Raw genomic sequence first — 21229 nt, 5'->3', positions numbered from 1 at the left:
TCAATATTTTGTAGAATAACCCAGATTTTTAATCACAGCTGTCATGTGTCTCAGCATGCTCTCCACCAGTCTTTCACACTGCTTTTGGGTGATCTTATTCAACTGCTGACACAAAAATTAAAGCAGTTCAGCTTCGTTTGATGGCTTGTGACCAACTTACATCTTTTCAATGGGGTTCAGGTGTAAAGATTGACCGTCAACTTATTTGAATGTCAGTCAGCAACTTGCGGATGACATCAAATGACCTATAAAAAGAATGGCAAATAGCAGCAGGAGTGAAGTGCGTGGAAAGAACAATCACTTAGAGGGAGGACTTGCTAGAAAAAGGACCTTCTTCAATGATAAACAAAGAAGAGCCAGGCTGAAGGTTGCAAAGGATCATAAGAATTGGACTATAGAGGACTGGAGTAAGATCATTTTATCTAATGAGTCCAATTTTTAGCTTTGCTCAACACCTGGCCACTGTGAGATTTGGTGGAAGATCTGTGGGATGCTTCAGCAAGGCTTGAATTGGGCAGTTTGGTTTTTGTGAATGACACAAACTGCATACAAGGTTATCCTGGAATCCTGAAAGAAAACTTGCTATATATATAAAATGTACATAAATAAAATGTATGCTATATAAATAAATTTTAACAATGCCAAGTTAAATGCGTTCTGCAATCAAAGCTAAAGGCGCTCCAACTAAATATTATTGTGTGACCTTTGTTGTGGTCAAGTAGTGCATATATCAAGCTTTTTAAACATGTCCAAAAAATTTTGGGATAACCACGCCCCTTTTACAAAGAAAACTTGGACATCAGTGACATTATCACAACTTTTACTCTTTCCTTTTTTAAGGGACTGAGGACACATACTGCATGTTCAGCTATTAATCATATTAATTTCACCTAGTATTTACCATATCGCTTTTCATGTTACTGATATTCATTCATAATCATCATGCTAATATAGCAATTTGCACCTTGGATTTCATGTTGCTGCTACCCTACTCTACTCATTTATACTTTGTGTATTTATCTTATCATTTTTATTACCATATTGTTATTTTACTTGTATGTATTTTTTGTTTTGTTTTTATATTTATTTATTTTTAAATTGCTCTTCGGATGTACACTGGACATCGAGAATACAATTTCGTTCCACCTCATGTACCACATGTAATGTGAAATGACAATAAAATCTTCTTGAATCCTTGAATTGTCTCCATACTTAATTTAAAATATTTTGTCTTATTCATTTGACTTTTTCTTCCTTGTCTACTTTTAGGACATCTAAACATGATTGAACATCTGATAATCTTTGGATAAAATTAATTGTAAATAAAATTACAAATCCGGTAGGTTGTGGTGGGTTTTTTGGGACAATGGAGTTTCCCACAGGACCTTGGTTAAAGTGTAGTCCAAAATTAACTCTTTATTAGTCTCATATAAAGCTTTGACTGGTCAAGAACCCGGGGATAATAGTCATAGGTAGAGCTTTATCAAAGCAGTCATAAGTCTGTTTGTATCCCCCTCACTAGTCTCTTTGCTTTCACTCTGTGTGTGAGGATGTTGTACTCCAGGCAGATGATATTTTTTTAATATTTCAATATTTCTTCCATTTTATAATCAGGATGTAACTGAACTCTAGGGGAAGCTGTTTCTAGAATGTTCCATTTGACAACCACGACACACACAGTTAACTCTGGCAGATCTAGCAGGACAGATATTTCTATATAAATGAAGCCAAATGTTTCAGCTTGTTTTCAAACTTGCAACCAGTGTCTACACAGTAGAGACCAGACATGAATAAGTTAATGTACAGACAAAATTGTTCATCAGTCCATTCCTAAGTCTAAAGTTTTTCAGGTTTTAAAATGGCTTTGACTGTACTGTATGTCATAAAACCTATCAGTCAAGATGCGAATTACGAGGAAATTGGGATATGACTCCCCTGACTTGAACCCCAACTTGAAAAATTACATCAATATCTAGTAGCTCCTCCTTTTGCAGAAACAACAGCCTTTAAACTCCTATAGCTTCCAAGGAGAGTCTGGCTTCTGGTTGAAGGTATTTTGGATCATTCTTCTTTATAAAACATCTCCAGGTTAGTCAGGTTTGATGGTTTCTGATCATGAACAGCTGCTTTAAATCACACCACAGATTTATAATAATATTCAGGTCTACGGGGTCTGAGATGATCTGAGATGATCATTACAGAATGTTGTACTTGTTCCTCTGCATGAAAGCTTTAGTAGATTTTGAGGAGTGTTTAGGGTCGTTGTCTTGTTGAAGTATACAGCCCCGGCGCTTTAACTTCAACTTTCTCACTGATTCTCCAAACCATCACTGATTGGTGGAAACTTCACACTAGACCTCAAACAGTTTGGACTGTGTGTCTCTCCACTCTTCCTCCAGACTCTGCTCCCTTGATTTCCAAGTAAAATGCAACATTTTCCGATGGTTAGTGATGGTATTGGAGAGACATGTCATCTGTCTCCTCCCTGATGGCAGCAGCTTTTTCAGCCTCGGGGCTAGGACCAGCACACTGAGGGACAGTTCCATCCACCAGTCTGTGAGAATACTCAACTCTCCCCATCCTGCCCCCAGCACACACTTATTTAGCTTCCTTACACCCACCCCCCTATCCCCCCCACCAACACAGTACTGAAACTCAGTACTGGAATCAACACAGTACTGTACCTTTTCCGGAACTGATATGCACTCACACACTCAACTTTCATTATACCTCTGTATTTACACTACTGTTTATAGAGGTTCTGTTTACAGTGATACTGTCATTCCCTCTTTAATGCCCCATCACTATTGCACTATTGTCTTGTGTCTCTTGTCTCAAGCATGTCTATATCTGTGATCTTGTTGTATTGTATTGTACATTTAGTGTCTCTCATTCTTTTAATATTTATAAATTGCTGTACTTGCTGGAATATTTGGGAAGGAGAGTAACATAATTCCAGTCCTCTGTATGCCCTGTGCATATGCAGTATTGACAATAAAAAACGACTTGACTTGACTATGTAAGTTTTTTTATATATATATAAAATTATTTATTTATTTTTTATTTAGTTTTGCTTCTGCATAAAATATTTGTTGTTTTTCTTTGTTGAGAAAATGTAAAAATTTTTCACTGTAAAAATTATGAAATATTAAAGGTTTCCTTCTGCTAAAATCCACTTTTTCTTGTTCTTTGTGAAATACTATAGGTCTCTTGTATATGATGCTGCACATGAAACTCTTCCTCAACCTTCATTGTCTGCAGTAGCTAGTAAAAGAAAATATTCCGAAAATTTTGTCGATCAGGAAAAAAAGTTGGGTGGGTGACAGCCACTCGGCCGTGGGGAGAGCAGTGCCGCGGCCTGCAGCCTCCGCTCACACCGCGGCATTGATAACATTTCTTTCGGCCGCAGGGCCGCTCGCTGAGAGACTGACTTTGAGCTTTAAGCTTTAAGTTTAGGGGTTAACTTTATCTAGCACTCAGTGTTATATCTTTACATCTCAGGCCCCGTCCACACGAAGCCGAGTGTTTTCTCTCCGCTTTGGCCTTCCGTCCACACGAAAATGGCGTTTTCGGTCACTGAAAACAGAGGTTTTCGAAAACGCCTTCCAAGGTGGGGATTTTTGAAAACTTCGCTCCCAGCTGAGCTGCGTGGACGGGAAAAACGGAGCTTTCTGAAAACGCTGACGTCACACAGTGAGTCTGCGCATGTCTGCTTTTTGTTCAGCATTAGCTTAGAGATCGGGAGGGTACTCATTTCGGCGCAACAACAGCGTACTTCGGCCGTATGTTTAGAGCATATTAAACCCTGCTGGTCCAACTAATGAACTAACTGCCCTCTCTGACCCAACAGTGCGAAATTACCCAGAACCAGCTTTAAACGCTGTAACACGTTTTACCAGTGTAGCTGAGACGAGTGCTAATCTATCATTATGAGCTTTAATTATACTGGTCCAACACCGCCCTGGATATATTGACAGACCAGCTACACCAGCAAACTCAAAATACATCATTTACTGTTACTGGAGCTCCTCATCCAACCTGTTTACTGCCCAGTCTCTTTGGATTGTACAGAAGGTTAGTAGTGTGGGTTATAGTGATTTGTTTATAGATTCTGATTATTATGCAGAGAAAAAATAAGATGTTTGGTGTTTCTGGCTCATTATTTTAGTACATCAAGCCAAGGTAAGATTTGTCTTTATAACAGGCTTCAGTGGAAAGAAAACCCACATTAAGGAATTTTACGTCAAGTGCTTTAGACTCTGTGGTTCTTCAGTTAATGTTAGCTCTGTGGTTTTCCTGCTGTATTACTCAGCTCGCCTCAGTGAGGGCAGCTAGTTAGTTAATAAGTTAGTTGTTAGTTGATTAGTTGGAGCAGGTTTGTTGTAATCAGTATAAACCAGTGACTGTAATTTACGTGAGTGTAAAGCCTGAAACAGGGACAGCGCCTGGATTGGTTCTGTTCTCTTTACAATTTGTGGATTATTCATTTAATGTTTCTCTCACATTACCGAACACAGCGAAGGTAATTTTACTGAAATGTGCAGTTTTTTCCGATCCTCCTGTCCAGAGGCACAAACTTTACCACGAACAGAGATTCTGGTCCAGGTCTGGACCAACAAGCACCTGATGGGACAATTTAAAAAATTAAGTAGTTGTTGCTGAGGAGTGACGAGAAAACCTCAGAATGTCTAGAGAATCCCTGTTTATTTCAGCGTTTTTGAGTGGTATGGCATTTCCACGTGGACGGGGATATTTGCTGTTAGCCAATCAGAGGCGATATATTAGCATGCATGAATATTCATGAGCAAGAGCCAAATCCTGTCTTTCTTCAGAGACCTCCAATTCAGGGAAATAAAGCAGGGCTAAATAGAAACACCTGAGCATTTATTTTCTAATAAAACGGCTCACATGGCATTTATTTATACTAGAGACACAACTAGACAGTTTAAAATGAATGGAAAACGATGGAATGAGACCTTTAATAAACTCTGATTTAGTTCAGTTGCTCCGTAGGAACCTGTTCATTCTGGTCTCGCTCGCGAGCTCCCTCTGGTGGCGTAATAAAGCCGCCGGGCTCGCTCGTGAGGCTTTTAAGCCCTGAACGACGTCTGACAGGCTGCAGTGCCTCCAAGGCTGCAGCCCGCCTCTACCAGCTAAACCAATCAAATAACAGGAAACTGGAATCCCGCCCCATGAGAACACAGCCAATCAGATTAAATCAAGGAATTTCGAGCGCGCAGTTTCACTTTATTTTCTTTTTTTCAGTGAGCTAGCACAGTATAACTGCTACATTTTTGATTTTTGGAAAGGCTGCTGGTCTGTGTTTCTACAGTCAACCACTTGTAAGTACAGATTACCTTCTGGTGAACAAAACTAAACTTTGTTGGAGACTGTTTTTTTTTGTTTAGCAGATAAACTGCAGTAGGGAGTTAATCTGACTAACTACATGTTTACAGTGGCATTAGCTAGTGCTATTTTCTTATATCACACAGACTATGTAGGGTAATTCTAGAATTTAATCTCTTTAGTGAGTAGACTTCAGAACAACCTGTGTATTTCTTTGTAAATTTTAGAATAATGCCATAGTAACTATTTTAAAAAGCTAGCTAACATTTACAACCTCAAAGTCTGATGCTAATGCCTTTCAGACTGCATATCAGTTATGTACAGCCTCAGAGGCAGGCGGTGACGTTGATGCCTCTAAAGCTGTTAGATATACATTATATAATTATAGTCTCCTTCCAGGCTGTTTATCAGTTATGTACAGCCTCAGAGGCAGGCAGTAACGTTGATGCCTCTAAAGCTGTTAATTATACATTATGTAATAATAGTCTCCTTCCAGGCTGTTAATCAGTTATGTACAGCCTCAGAGGCAGGCAGTAACGTTGATGCCTCTAAAGCTGTTAATTATACATTATGTAATAATAGTCTCCTTCCAGGCTGTTAATCAGTTATGTACAGCCTCAGAGGCAGGCAGTGACGTTGATGCCTCTAAAGCTGTTAGATATACATTATATAATTATAGTCTCCTTCCAGGCTGTTAATCAGTTATGTACAGCCTCAGAGGCAGGCGATGACGTTGATGCCTCTAAAGCTGTTAATTATACATTATGTAATAATAGTCTCCTTCCAGGCTTTTAATCAGTTATGTACAGCCTCAGAGGCAGGCGAAGACGTTGATGCCTCTAAAGCTGTTAATTATACATTATGTAATAATAGTCTCCTTCCAGGCTGTTAATCAGTTATGTACAGCCTCAGAGGCAGGCGGTGACGTTGATGCCTCTAAAGCTGTTAATTATACATTATGTAATAATAGTCTCCTTCCAGGCTGTTTATCAGTTATGTACAGCCTCAGAGGCAGGCGATGACGTTGATGCCTCTAAAGCTGTTAATTATACATTATGTAATAATAGTCTCCTTCCAGGCTTTTAATCAGTTATGTACAGCCTCAGAGGCAGGCGAAGACGTTGATGCCTCTAAAGCTGTTAATTATACATTATGTAATAATAGTCTCCTTCCAGGCTGTTAATCAGTTATGTACAGCCTCAGAGGCAGGCGATGACGTTGATGCCTCTAAAGCTGTTAATTATACATTATGTAATAATAGTCTCCTTCCAGGCTGTTAATCAGTTATGTACAGCCTCAGAGGCAGGCGATGACATTGATGCCTCTAAAGCTGTTAGATATACATTATATAATTATAGTCTCCTTCCAGGCTGTTTATCAGTTATGTACAGCCTCAGAGGCAGGCGGTGACGTTGATGCCTCTAAAGCTGTTAATTATACAGAGTCTCCTTCCAGGCTGTTTATCAGTAATTTACAGCCTCAGAGGCAGTCATATAAAAATGATAAATAGTAACTTTGCTTTTTTTATTTTATTTCTAGTTGTTTTTAAATGGAGCTTCCCTAGAATAATTATTATTCTAAGTACTGTCAGACTCCATGTGGTTTATGATCGGGATCAGATATTAGGAAAACTTCTCAACACTTCAGGGGATTTCACAGAATTATAGTTTTTTAGGTTGCTTTGCCTCTTAATAGGAAAATATCGATGTATTATTTTGTATTATAAAATAATATGTATTTATGTTCTTTTTAAAGATGGCACCCAAAAGAAAGAAGACAAATGGTAAGTTTTTTATTTTTACTAATAATCTGCCCATAGAAATGTATCCCTGTATGTAGTACTAAGGTTAGTTTTTAAGTAAATATCAATCATTTATAACAGTAAGCAAACATTTATTTAATTACTTATTTTTTAAATGTAGAAAATGGATATTAAATCAGCAGGAGAGTCAGTGTGCATACTGAATACTTTGTTTTTCTCCAGTCTGCAGTACTCAGACAACCAAACAAAAGAAGAGCAGGGTCTCCTGTAATAGACAAGCTCAATCTAATTCATCTACTGCTGTCCAACCAAGTCAACATTCTCAGCTCTTTCTCACCTCTCATAATATCCTTCCTACAGTTCCACCTATATGTCAGACTACCCTACCCTCTGCTACATGCCAAACTTCTCCATCCATGTCATGCATTCAGACTACTCCACCATCTACATCACTTCATGCTGCTCCTAGCACACCTACTCCACAGATTATCCCATTCACAGCTACCTGTCAGACCACTCCCAACCCGTCACAGCCTACCCCTTCCATATCTACTGTTTAAACTGGCCCACCTACATCCACATCTCAGACTAACACTTCTGTATATACAACTCAGATCAACTTGTCTTCCACAAGCTCTCAGACCCGTCCAGTACCTCATAGTAATATCAGTTTCCAAGAAGTAGAAAGTGTTTTAACACTTTCATTTGGTCGAAGACAGAAAAGGTACATTTCAGTAAAAAACTTTAGCAGTTCCTTTATATTTCTTGTTATTTATGTTTTTTCCCATGCATCATGTTGTGTTTAAATGTATTATTAATGTGACATACTTAGCTTGTTGTTACCTTCCTAAACATTAAGGTACCAAGTGACAGTGGACGAGTTGAGACGAAGAGTTGGGGCCCCGGAAAATATGTCTGCAAATACCCTCGTCTCCTACCTTCGTGTTGATAAGAACAAGAAACAGGAGTTGAAACAAAGGCTTCAAAATGCGGGTGTCAGCCCTGGACCTTTAACAAGTGTGGTGTCAATGTGCTCAAAATTAACTGAGGGTAAATTATTTTGATGAGTTAAATTAAATCTGTGTTTGTTTATAACACACCAAAAAAATAGTTCATGATGACAAATAAAAAAAATATATAGTAATACTTGTTACATTTTTGTCCTTGACTTTTGTTGTATTAGCTGAAGCTTGTGAGCTGGCAGACAGCTTGGGGAAGATGGCAGCAGCTTACATTCCAGATGACATTCAACTCATGGAGTTAGCCAACAAGGATGTTGCACTGGGGAGACTTGCTTTTTTCAAGTAATAATAAACTGTAAATTAAGAAATATATGCTAGAACATTAGGTTTATCTACATCTTCAACACATGTGTTGCATGTACAGTAAAATAGAAATGCAGATCCATTAACAACAAAATGCATGTTCCTTTGCAAGATGATAAATTCCAAAGCATGCTGATTATTGCATTAAAAAGTATTTATTTGTTGTTGTTTTTTTTTGTATTTTTACAGAGACCTTCTAAACGAAGCCAAAACCCAGCTGCATCAGCATGCAACAGCCTTTGACTTAGTTACTCATGGCCTTGGCCTAAAATTATTCGATGTTTTCTTTTCAGTCCTGGGAAAGGTGGCAGACTCAGAGATCAGAAAGTATAGTGCTGCAGAATAAGACTTAGTCCAAACCAAGTCTGAAACAAGATTGAAACAAAGCTGAAGTTCGTTTTGGTTTTAAGTGGCAGTTTATTGCAATAATTTACATCCAGTTATCACCCATGTGGTCTCCCTGTAATTTACACTAACTGGTTTGTAAAATATTGTAATTTCAGTGAGTTGCTTTTCCAGATGTTGTGCTAAATTCTACCTCACTGACAGAATCAAACAGAAGTGCAGGTGCATCACACAGCAGAATGAGTGTATCTGATTCCATTTTTTCTGTTTATAAATTAGGTCTAATTTACAGTTAAAGTAGATACAGAATCACTAGCATAATATGTTGTATCCATACAACTGCGCTATGAAGGGGAGTGAAAACAATTGGTCTGAAAATCAGTAACCATCTAGAAAAGGGTTTTCACACTGCCTTTGAAAAAGACCATGGTTCAGCACATTCAGACCTTGAACACATTTTTTTTTGGTTGGACCAAATAATGGTCCTATTTTCTGAACCATGGATCAAGGCACCTTTCACACCTGCTATTTGGTTCAGACCAAACAAGTTAATAATTTAGTTATACTCCATCCTGTTGTTCTAATAAATGTTAATTTTCTTACATGGTGCTTGACGTTGAATTTTGTTACTAGATTCTATTCAGCTAAACAGTTAAAATACTTTTGGACATTTGGACATAAAGATTCATTTGTGTTTTTCAGAAAGTGATATTTTTATTTTCAGTGCACATTTAATTTCAGTTTACATACTATAATTGCATGTATAAGAATACAATTTCGAATCTTTCCAATTCTGTAGAAATTCACACTGTACATCATTATACCATTTAATAATAAAAAAAACATTTTACTTGCAAAGTTTCTGTTCTACAATTAAGAGGTGTTTTACTTTTAAGTACATTTATCTACCACATATACTGTACATTTTCAGACAAACAGTATATACATTGTAATCTAATCACCGTTCATGCAAGCATTAGTAATCAATATTCCATATTAACACTGGCCACTGTATTTCATGTTTCTGCACAAAAGTAAATAAAAACTATAAAGTTACTGTATGTTATATTCCAGACAGCTATTGTGTGTATAGTTGTAACATAGAGCTAATCAGATTTTTTTTTTAATCCCAAAGATAATCATTATTACACAATATAATTGAAAATTTGGAATTGATGTTAATCCAATTAGGTTTAAGATAAAAACAGTGTATCTGTTGTTCTGATTTGATATTCCGGTGCATTATAATTTATTCAAAATCACCAGCTGCCTTTTAAATTGTGCAAAGATTATGTGTCAAACTGAAACCTAGAAATAATCTAAATATTCCTATATTGAATTTCACTCAGATTTAAGATTTTTTAAAATTATTTTTCTGTAACAATTCAAATACATATTTTTGTTCTGACACATAGCCTCCATACAGAGGAGCATAGAGGTCCATATATTTACATATTTATCTAACCCTAGTCTTACGATTTGATCTTTTTCTTTTGAATTTTCCATCACTATGTTGGGTTTGATTTTGCCTCTGTCCCCTTTCAGAAAAAGAATAATTGTGCATATCATGCAGATGCTTTTTTGCCAACTCAACACGTCTCCTATAGCTGTGGAGCCTCTCAATTTTCCTTTTTCTTGTTACTGCTGTGTACCTTCCAAATACCAGTTTGTGCACATGCTTAACACCTGAATAAACCTCTAGGGAGGTCTTATAGTCAGTACTGTTACACCAACTGTTCAAATCACTCACCATGTCTTTTATGCACCATTTTGTCAGAGGCTCTTCTGAATCAGTTGGGCCTGAATCAGTCACACACATTCCTACTTCCTCAAGGTCAGTGTTTCCAACTAATTTTTGTGCGAGGGTCAAGCACACACAAACCTCTCCATGACTATTTGACAAGCAAGAGCACTGCATGTTTTTCATATTTACTATGCCAATGTGACCATTGCTGTGCACTACAACTGTTAATTTATCAAGGACATATTCATTTCTAGAGTACAAAATGTCAGCTTTTGTTTGTCGTAATCCATTCACGTCTATGTCACTGCTGGCTGAGACACACTTTGCAAGTAATACATGTTTACACATGTTACCCAGGTTTGCATATTCACAAGTGCATGTAGTGTACACCAAATCTACAAGATACATACGACCAGGTACTGTTTCTGAGGGAACATTACACTTTCCCTCACACTGCCAAGAGACACTGTGGTCAAGTCCACGTGATTTCATCCTCTCAACTCCCAGTAGAGCATCTGAAGTCTTGGGTCTCAAACGACCTGCTGCCTTCAAAGCATCTAGGTGACTGAAAAAAAACATACAACAGAATATTTAATGGTAAATATTTCTTTAGTTATTCTTCTGTAGTTACCATCTGTACATGAAAACACCATGGAGGTCATTGTGTCTAACTAACCTGTAATACTTAACAACATGGCTGCTAAGTACAAGAAGAAGATCATCCACCCTTTTGTTGGCATACCCAGCAAGGAAGTTGTACTTCATTCCAAAAAAGAATCTAAAAAAAAAATGAAATATGTATATATTGCAAAGCATAACAGCTTTTTTTTTTTAAATATCAACATTCTGCATTTTAGCTACTTTTAAATTAACTCAATATATCTTTGTGAAACTAAAATTAAAAGTTTATATAATATATAAAATGTTTAATAATTTTCACCAATAGTAATTTTAAAACTACATTGACTATTGCAGTACCACCTTAAATGAATGTGTGCCTTAAATGAAAAGAATGTAAACATGCCACAGGGATTCTTGGAAATGTTACTTTGTTACAATACTATACATATAATATAAAATATAAACATATAATACTATAATATAAAATATACATATATATATATATAATACATCAGTTTTAACTTAGATATGATAGATCTATGTCAATTTATTACTTGAAAGAAGTGTGAATGGAAGAAAAAATAATGACCTTTCCACCACATTGTTGGTCTCACTGTGATGGTGGAAAACTTGGCGGCCGAAGTTTGACCACATGACACCTATGTTAAGCCAGTGTTCCTTGAGGTAATCAGACACCCGTGCACTTTTTGTCTCTCTCTCAATGTCTGACAAAATCTTTACTGAATGCTCCTGGAACTCCATCTCCTATGAAGTCAAATAATTTTTGGTTCAGTAAATTATTTGGGATTAACACCAGGAAAAATGTACATCATTTAAAGACCATTAGTAACATATTTTTAGGTGAATCCTGTTTATAGGTGATCATATCTATTTTATAATCTTTTGACAGTCATGCAACACACTTGAGAGAAATAAAACCAAACGTTTCTTAAAAAAAAAAAAAAAAAACATGCTTATATTTTGTTTGCTGAAGTATTTTTTTTCTAAACATACCGTATTGCATTGCTTCAAAGAGACCATTCCTCTTATTACATTGTTCCGTAATGAGGGATCTCTGAGATTTCCCCCTCTTGTCTCATTAACCAACGATGTACAGCCTGCAATAAAATGAAATAAACATTTAGTTCATTTTTACCATATTATTAACATTTCAAACATCAGCAAGCATAGTATTTTAACATGGAAATATTAAAAACTTACTTGTAGCACATGAAACCAGCAAAGTAACACTGAAGTGTTTGGGAAGACAGCTTTGATTGCCTTTATTTCTTTCATGTCACGGTCAACCATCACACATCTGCCAGACATATATATATATAAAAAGTTACCACATTTACAAGAATACAAAATAATTTATATAGAGCAAACTGTTAATGAATTACCTTGGTGTTAAACAGTCTGCAGCCTCATGCAGCTTCTGGAGACAAACCTTTAATATGTCAGAGGATTCTTCACTTAGAATGAAGAAGGAGACTGGTATCCCTTGACCTTCTGAGTTCTTTACCAGTACAGCGTAAAAGGCAAAACCATACTGGGTGACTCCTTTATAGGTAGCATCCAAAAAATATCATTGTGGGTCCAAATTTTTTACACTGCTCCAACTGCCAGGGTGAACTATACACAATCATGAGTGGCTGTTTCTCTGCATGTGATAGGGGCTGATAATAAAGAATGCTGTCCTTTAAATCTGATTTGACCAATTTGCCCACAGAGATGCAGTCATTGCCATCCATTCGTTGCTCCAAATTAAAAGTCTTCCTGATGTTTCTGATGTCTTGAGGTGTGACATAATACCCTCTGTCCAAAAGGTTTGTTTTTCCATTCTTGGTTGCCCATTCAACGGATTTTACCAGAATGGCACAGTTGGAAAGCCCTTGTGACAACCATTCATAAATAATTTGTAGTAAGTCTTCATCAATATGGCTCACAGATTTTTCCTTGTGATTATTAAGGTTGTGGCCATTATGTTCAAGCAAAGCTCTTATTATGCATCCATGTGTTTTGTTCATAGTAATGAACTGAAAGGACACATAAGCTGTACAAGAATTTGCACGTGTCTTTTCTGGGTTGCCAGAGGAGCTTCCTGATGAATGGTTGGAGCGCTCACACCTCCACTGTATAACATTTGGTCTGTTTTTCCTGTAAGTAAAATTTCCCTTGTTCTCATTTCTCATATATTGCAAGTGATTCTTCATAAAAGTCTCTTGTGATTCATTGTTCATTACTTTAATTGTTCGCTGAATTCGAGGATCTTTGTCCTTACGTATTTTTTCATCCACAGCCTTTTCCCAAAATTCTTCCATCATAATCTGAAAAATATAACATTAGTCAATTTGGTATGAACAACTTAGGTTTCACAAAACATCAAGCAAAATAGATGTATTTTCACTCATAGAGGACTAAAACAGAATTCTAGAGTAATGGCATTTAAGATAACTCAGATTCCACCTTGCCTTTACTTATAAATAGGAATATAACTACTGAATCTGTTGCTTTAAAAATGAATAGCCCTTGCACACGTCATTAACAGAGATTATTGCTATATATCAGGCACAGTGGGGTTTTTTGGATTACTAACGATAATTAGTTTACAAGGAGGTATTGTTCTGTTAACCCTTTGATGTGCAACATATGCACAACCCCTCTAATGTGCAACATGGGTAAAAATGGATAATTCATTTTCTAGGAAACTTCATGTATGGCTGAATGTTTTTATAGCAGTAAATTAATTTCGTTATTTAGAATTTAAGGTATTCCTCAATTAACTTGTTTTTGATCATCATACATCCTCATTTTATTTTTTTCTTTCTTACTTTTTGAATAAGAGCCCTTTTTGTATAACTACCTCTATAATGCACACATTTTTGTCTTTAAAGCATATTTTTGGAATCATATTTTCAATTTTCAGTTTTTGTCACCAAGAATATGTTTATCACAAAAATGATATGTAGTTAAATGGCCTTCCAACATACTTACTTAAGCTAACTACAGTAATTAACTTACTACAGTAGATTTGGCTAACTAAAATAGAATATATCAACAGCTAATAATTATTACTTGTAACTTCCTGAGAGATAATGCACTCACTCTCAAGTTAAACTGAACCTATTCAAATATTTTGTACAGTTATCTTTCACTACTGGCATCAACTATTTTCTAAGGCAATGTTATTGCCTTAGAATGTTACTGAGTTGTGTGACAGGAGCTGTGTTGAGTTTAAGACCTTTCTGACCCATTTGTTAAATTCTAAATGACTTGATTCATTATTGTGAAGATATATCATAGAAACCCTCAGACATACATAAAGTCACATAGAAAATGATTGCGGGTCATTTTTTACCCATGTAGCACATCAAATGGTTAACAACACAAAAGACAAAAACATTATTGCCTGCCTCTGAGGCTGTACATAACTGATAAACAGCCTGGAAGGAGACTATAATTATATAATGTATATCTAACAGCTTTAGAGGCATCAACGTCACCGTCTGCCTCTGAGGCTGTACATAACTGATTAACAGCCTGGAAGGAGACTATTATTACATAATGTATAATTAACAGCTTTAGAGGCATCAACGTCATCGCCTGCCTCTGAGGCTGTACATAACTGATAAACAGCCTGGAAGGAGACTATAATTATATAATGTATATCTAACAGCTTTAGAGGCATCAACGTCACTGCCTGCCTCTGAGGCTGTACATAACTGATTAACAGCCTGGAAGGAGACTATAATTATATAATGCATAATTAACAGCTTTAGAGGCATCAACGTCACTGCCTGCCTCTGTGGCTGTACATAACTGATTAACAGCCTGGAAGGAGACTATAATTATATAATGCATAATTAACAGCTTTAGAGGCATCAACGTCACTGCCTGCCTCTGAGGCTGTACATAACTGATTAACAGCCTGGAAGGAGACTATAATTATATAATGTATATCTAACAGCTTTAGAGGCATCAACGTCATCGCCTGCCTCTGTGGCTGTACATAACTGATTAACAGCCTGGAAGGAGACTATAATTATATAATGTATATCTAACAGCTTTAGAGGCATCAACGTCATCGCCTGCCTCTGAGGCTGTACATAACTGATTAACAGCCTGGAAGGAGACTATAATTATATAAAGTATATCTAACAGCTTTAGAGGCATCAACGTCATCGCCTGCCTCTGAGGCTGTACATAACTGATTAACAGCCTGGAAGGAGACTATAATTATATAATGTATATCTAACAGCTTTAGAGGCATCAACGTCATCGCCTGCCTCTGAGGCTGTACATAACTGATTAACAGCCTGGAAGGAGACTATTATTACATAATGTATAATTAACAGCTTTAGAGGCATCAACGTCACCGCCTGCCTCTGAGGCTGTACATAACTGATAAACAGCCTGGAAGGAGACTATAATTATATAATGTATATCTAACAGCTTTAGAGGCATCAACGTCACTGCCTGCCTCTGAGGCTGTACATAACTGATTAACAGCCTGGAAGGAGACTATAATTATATAATGCATAATTAACAGCTTTAGAGGCATCAACGTCACTGCCTGCCTCTGAGGCTGTACATAACTGATTAACAGCCTGGAAGGAGACTATAATTATATAATGTATATCTAACAGCTTTAGAGGCATCAACGTCATCGCCTGCCTCTGTGGCTGTACATAATTGATTAACAGCCTGGAAGGAGACTATAATTATATAAAGTATATCTAACAGCTTTAGAGGCATCAACGTCATCGCCTGCCTCTGAGGCTGTACATAACTGATTAACAGCCTGGAAGGAGACTATAATTATATAATGTATATCTAACAGCTTTAGAGGCATCAACGTCATCGCCTGCCTCTGAGGCTGTACATAACTGATTAACAGCCTGGAAGGAGACTATTATTACATAATGTATATCTAACAGCTTTAGAGGCATCAACGTCACCGCCTGCCTCTGAGGCTGTACATAACTGATTAACAGCCTGGAAGGAGACTATTATTACATAATGTATAATTAACAGCTTTAGAGGCATCAACGTCTTCGCCTGCCTCTGAGGCTGTACATAACTGATATGCAGTCTGAAAGGCATTAGCATCAGACTTTGAGGTTGTAAATGTTAGCTAGCTTTTTAAAATAGTTACTATGGCATTATTCTAAAATTTACAAAGAAATACACAGGTTGTTCTGAAGTCTACTCACTAAAGAGATTAAATTCTAGAATTACCCTACATAGTCTGTGTGATATAAGAAAATAGCACTAGCTAATGCCACTGTAAACATGTAGTTAGTCAGATTAACTCCCTACTGCAGTTTATCTGCTAAACAAAAAAAAACAGTCTCCAACAAAGTTTAGTTTTGTTCACCAGAAGGTAATCTGTACTTACAAGTGGTTGACTGTAGAAACACAGACCAGCAGCCTTTCCAAAAATCAAAAATGTAGCAGTTATACTGTGCTAGCTCACTGAAAAAAAGAAAATAAAGTGAAACTGCGCGCTCGAAATTCCTTGATTTAATCTGATTGGCTGTGTTCTCATGGGGCGGGATTCCAGTTTCCTGTTATTTGATTGGTTTAGCTGGTAGAGGCGGGCTGCAGCCTTGGAGGCACTGCAGCCTGTGATACGTCGTTCAGGGCTTAAAAGCCTCACGAGCGCCGGGGCTCTGCTGCAGCGGAAGTGGAGATCCGGGCTGCCGGAAATACGTCTGCATGGCGCCAATTGCGAGTTGAATATGGAGATGTCAGGAGCGCTGAGTGTTTGCGGTTATAATGCGGTTTTACAGACTGATTAAGCGTCTGTTGCTCTTCAGTAGCTGAATATTTATCTATCTGTGCTAGTGATACATAGGTTAAGTAGTTAGCTCGTTATTTAGCTGCGGTTTCCCGGGTCTGTGTCTGTAAACAGTGTAAACTGTTAGCTGGTTAAGCTAACTCTAACAGAAAGTCACAGTTAGAGAGTGTAATTACTGCAGGCTGCTGTCTGTGTAAAGCGGATTATTAACATGTGGAATAACGTGGAGCTTCTGATAAATGAGGACACGAACACGGTCCGCCTGTCCGGCGACTCTGAGCTGAGCAGCGCTCTGTATCAGGTGGACACGCTGGTGAGAATCTCTCCCTCTGAACAGGTAAATAAATCTCTAACTTCACCTGCCTGTGTTCCTGCTGTGCCATATCCTATCCTACACGAGAATATCGCCAAACTACATTTCTGACACGATAGAAAAAGTCCTCCACATCGTTAAAAACAGTCTGTTCTGCATTTGTTTTGCTATTTACTGTATTTACTTTTAGGTTAATTGTTCGTTTGCAGTTCATATGCAGTACTAAATATGCTTCCCTTTAGTTTTGTGGTAGGTATTTTTTGCTACTGTATTTTCTGTATTTTCTCTATATTTCTTTTATATATCTTAGTAACTAAATTACTGTTCACGAAATAGACATTTTTTTAGTTTTACTGAATGTATACTATATGTTAAATAAAATGTATTTATTTTGTTGCAGTAGAATGTCCTTAAAATTAATTTTAACCCTTATCGCATGAATTATATTTTATTATGTTATGAGTTTTGTCCTGTAGATATAGCAAACTTTAATTTGAGTTAGAGAAGAGATACCCAAGGTAAAACATTACTCCAGTAATAATATTTCTGTCACATTGTATAACAGATGCTGCTCTTAATAGGCAAGAGTTTTTTAATATTTCCTACCATCTCTCACTATGGGCTCTAGTGCTCCTCTACCATGTATATTATCTAAATTCACCATGTGTAGTTAAGCTTAATCTATTTTCCAGTAATATGTGCAATATCACAATTTTTGAAGTCTTGATAACTAAGTTCATATTTACAAAATAAACAAATGTTTATTTTGGTTCTACTGAATGTATACTATGCTATGTTAAATAAAACATTTATTTACATTATATTTGAGTCCCTTAAGATCTTGACTTTTGATAACAAGCTAATTATTTGAATCAAGTGTATTAGAGGAAGGAAACCTGACTATGAATATGAAGTTGTTTTCTTTGCATTATTTGAGGTCTGAAAGCTCTGCATCTGTTTTTTTTATTTTAGCTGTTTCTCTTTTTTTTGCAAATAAATGGTCTAAATTACAATATTTTTATTAGGAATGTGGAAAAAATGTTGTCTGTAGTTTATAGAGTAAAACAACAATGTTCTTTTAATGCAGCTCATAAAATGATCATAAACACAGCATCTACTTCTTTTTCACCTAAATTACAGAAAACTTCTGATACGCTTACAGTGGTGTGGAAAAGTGTTTGCTCCCTTCTTGATTTCTTATTTTTTACATGTTTGTCACATTTAAATGTTTAGATCAAATACATTTAAATATCAAAGTTTACACAAATTAGGGGTTTTATTATTAAGGGAGAAAAAAATCCAAACCTACATGGCCCTGTGTGAAAAAGGGTTTGCCTCTAAATCAAATATCTAGTTGGGCCAACCTGAGCAGCAACAACTAAAATCAAGCATTTGCAGTAGCTTACAATGAGTCTTTCACAGTGCTGTGGAGGAATTCTGGTCCACTCTTCTTTACAATATTGTTATAATTCCATCACACTGGAAAGATTTCAGAGGTGAACTTGCTGGTGTGTTTTGGATCATTGTCCTGCTGCAGAACCCAAGTTCACACCCTCCAAAAAGCTAAACATTTGTCTCATCGGTCCACAGAGTATTTTCTCAAGAGTCTGTCAGATCATCAAGATGTGTTCTGCTTATTTTTGCTTTTTGCCTATCAGTGATTTTTGTCTTGACCCTCTGCGATGCAGGCCATTTTGCCCAGTTTCGTTCTTATGGTAGAGTCATAAGCACTGACCTTAATAAAGGAAAGTGAGGCTTACAGTTCTTTGGATGTTGTGGAGTCTTTTGTGACCTCTTGGATGAGTCATGGTTGCGCTCCTGGAGTAGTTTTGGTTGGCCGTCCACTCGTTTATTATTATTATTTTTTTTTTTCTGAACATTTGCTTATTTTGCTGTTTACTGTCACCTTATCAAATTCCACATCTCCTTATATAACTAATTAAGTTATTTAGCTAAAAAATGTTGTTTTCTTCTTTTATATAGGTCCAGTCTAACTCCAGGATCTCCGCTTCAAATAACCTGAACTGCTGCCTGGTTGTTGCGGATGCCACTGTGGTCCTCTTTGACCCCAGTTTCCAAACTGTCCTTGTTCACCTGTATTTCGGTAACCGGCTGCTAAAATTCATCATTACTTGCTGTATTTAATAAGTTGCCCAAAATAATGAGAATTATTAATGATTGTTGGTATTAATTTGTACAGATACTGTGGTGGATGCCGTGAGTGTTTGTCCCCAGGGACGTTTCCTGTTTGTTGGAGAAAGGAATGGCAATCTTCACGTTATACATGTTCCTACGAAGAAGACCATTTTGACCAAAGTAAGCTGTGAAGCTCATTTGCTTGTAAAATGTAAAGCAAAAGCCTGAAGTAGCCTGTTTTTGTTTATTAGAAGTTCTTGGACCGTAGCTGTTAAAGTTACAGTAGTGCATTTAATACAATACAATGTTCTTTCAGACACTGCAGCAGCCCCCATCAAATGGTGGACAGGCGGCATTCTATCAGAGCCTCATTCTGCATGAATCGCTGAACTCTCCAGGTATGTGTAGAAATAGAAAGTTCTGTTTAAATCTTATTAATCCAGAAATGAGGACTTTTATTGTTTATAGACTTCTGTGTTCAGTCAGTGTGAAGGCAAACCAATTGGAAAGGCAGGATAGAAATTGATAAAACTGTAAGGTTAAACTTGGACTAACAAACAATCTGGAGACTTGACTCAGATTCTCATCCACAGATCTGAGACCTGACTCAGACTCACAATCAAAGACTGAGGACTTGATTAGGACTCCCAATTCCCAGTCTTGAGACTTGACTCAGACTCACATACAAAGACTGGTGACTTGACTCAGACTTCCACCCACAAAGTTGAGACTTGATTTGAATCAGACTCTTCAGAGATTTGAGAGATTTAAATAAGACATACTCAGAAAATTAAAACCTGACTTTTTTCTGACTATTGTAGTTTGCACATTAGAGATTTTAATCGTCTTTCAGAGGCTCTGACTTGTACTTAGGGACTTGCGAGTAGGGCTGGGCGATATGTAAAAAAAAAAAAAAAAAAAAAAAAAAAAAGTATGTATCTTAATTGTCTGAGTACATGTCTAATTTAAATATCTCAAATATATTTAAATTATATATATAAAAATAATAGTAATATCTTTATTTTTTTTCTGTATGGCGATATACAATATTTATTTATATTTTTTATCCCATAATGTCATAACAAAAGACAAAGACACAAAGCTGCATGTTCCAAATTTTATACAGGCCCTTTTATCCTTCAGTGCCATATCCTGTAAAATAGAGTAGCTTAGTAGCAGCATTTTATATCAACACCTGAAAGGCAATTAAATTTACTCTAGGTAATTACAATCATCAGATTCATCAAATACATGTTTATTTCCACTTCAAGTATCCTAAAAACAAGGGACACAAAAAATACAGTATGGCTTTGGGGAAAAAAAAAGGGCAGTATAAGTTTGACTTTTTCCATTTTCTGTAAATCTGGGCTAATACGGCCGCTTAAAACACTGTCGAAATTAAATAGTTCTCAATAGTTCACCAGCTAGTATAGTAGTAGTAGTAGTAGTAGTAGTAGTAGTAGTAGTAGTTTACTTTGCATTTGTACCTTCTGTCATGTGTTTCTCGTCTCCATGCTCTCACTGCCTGCATGGTGAAGCAGTGAGGGAGGGGTGAGTGTGTTCAGTGAAAGAGAGTGTTGAGGCCAGGTAGCCGAGCTGACAGAACTCAGTGTAGTACAGTGAGTTTAGTAAGGTCGATATAAACAGTATTGTCTCATCTAATATATTTTATGAAAGTATACTGATATTTATTAAAATCTCGATATTGCCCAGCCCTACTTATGTCTCAGATTGTGTCTTGGGTCTTCAGACGTTTGCAACTTACTTAAAATTCAGTGTGGACTGCAATAAGTGTGTTTAGATAATTGTTTTATTTATTTATTTTAACATTCCT

At 36.7% G+C, this 21229-nt stretch overlaps 2 protein-coding genes across 2 annotated transcripts in view; one reads left to right on the top strand and one right to left on the bottom strand.

Moving 5' to 3' along the window:
• Positions 1 to 9577: 9577 nt before the first annotated feature.
• Positions 9578 to 16771, bottom strand: LOC111191577 (uncharacterized). The gene is made up of 7 exons (XM_049470476.1): positions 16545 to 16771; positions 12547 to 13473; positions 12365 to 12461; positions 12158 to 12261; positions 11733 to 11908; positions 11199 to 11300; positions 9578 to 11087 (listed from the first exon to the last, which is right to left on the bottom strand). Exons 4-7 carry the CDS (start codon positions 12182 to 12184, stop codon positions 10235 to 10237), a joined length of 1158 nt encoding a protein of 385 aa, XP_049326433.1. The 5' UTR covers positions 12185 to 12261; positions 12365 to 12461; positions 12547 to 13473; positions 16545 to 16771; the 3' UTR covers positions 9578 to 10234.
• An 81-nt stretch (positions 16772 to 16852) lies between these two features.
• Positions 16853 to 21229, top strand: part of kntc1 (kinetochore associated 1) — a 60061-nt gene continuing 55684 nt past the window's right edge. Inside the window, exons 1-4 of the mRNA XM_022666854.2 lie at positions 16853 to 17283; positions 19243 to 19363; positions 19460 to 19575; positions 19712 to 19793. Coding sequence (XP_022522575.2) covers positions 17158 to 17283; positions 19243 to 19363; positions 19460 to 19575; positions 19712 to 19793 — 445 coding nt within the window. The 5' untranslated portion in view covers positions 16853 to 17157. The remainder of the gene's footprint in view (positions 17284 to 19242; positions 19364 to 19459; positions 19576 to 19711; positions 19794 to 21229) is intronic.

This window comes from Astyanax mexicanus, chromosome 22 (genome assembly GCF_023375975.1).
Source record: "Astyanax mexicanus isolate ESR-SI-001 chromosome 22, AstMex3_surface, whole genome shotgun sequence".
Taxonomy (NCBI): Eukaryota; Metazoa; Chordata; class Actinopteri; order Characiformes; family Acestrorhamphidae; genus Astyanax; species Astyanax mexicanus.
Note: the sequence above shows the minus strand (reverse complement) of the source record. Positions and strands in the feature narration are given on the sequence as shown.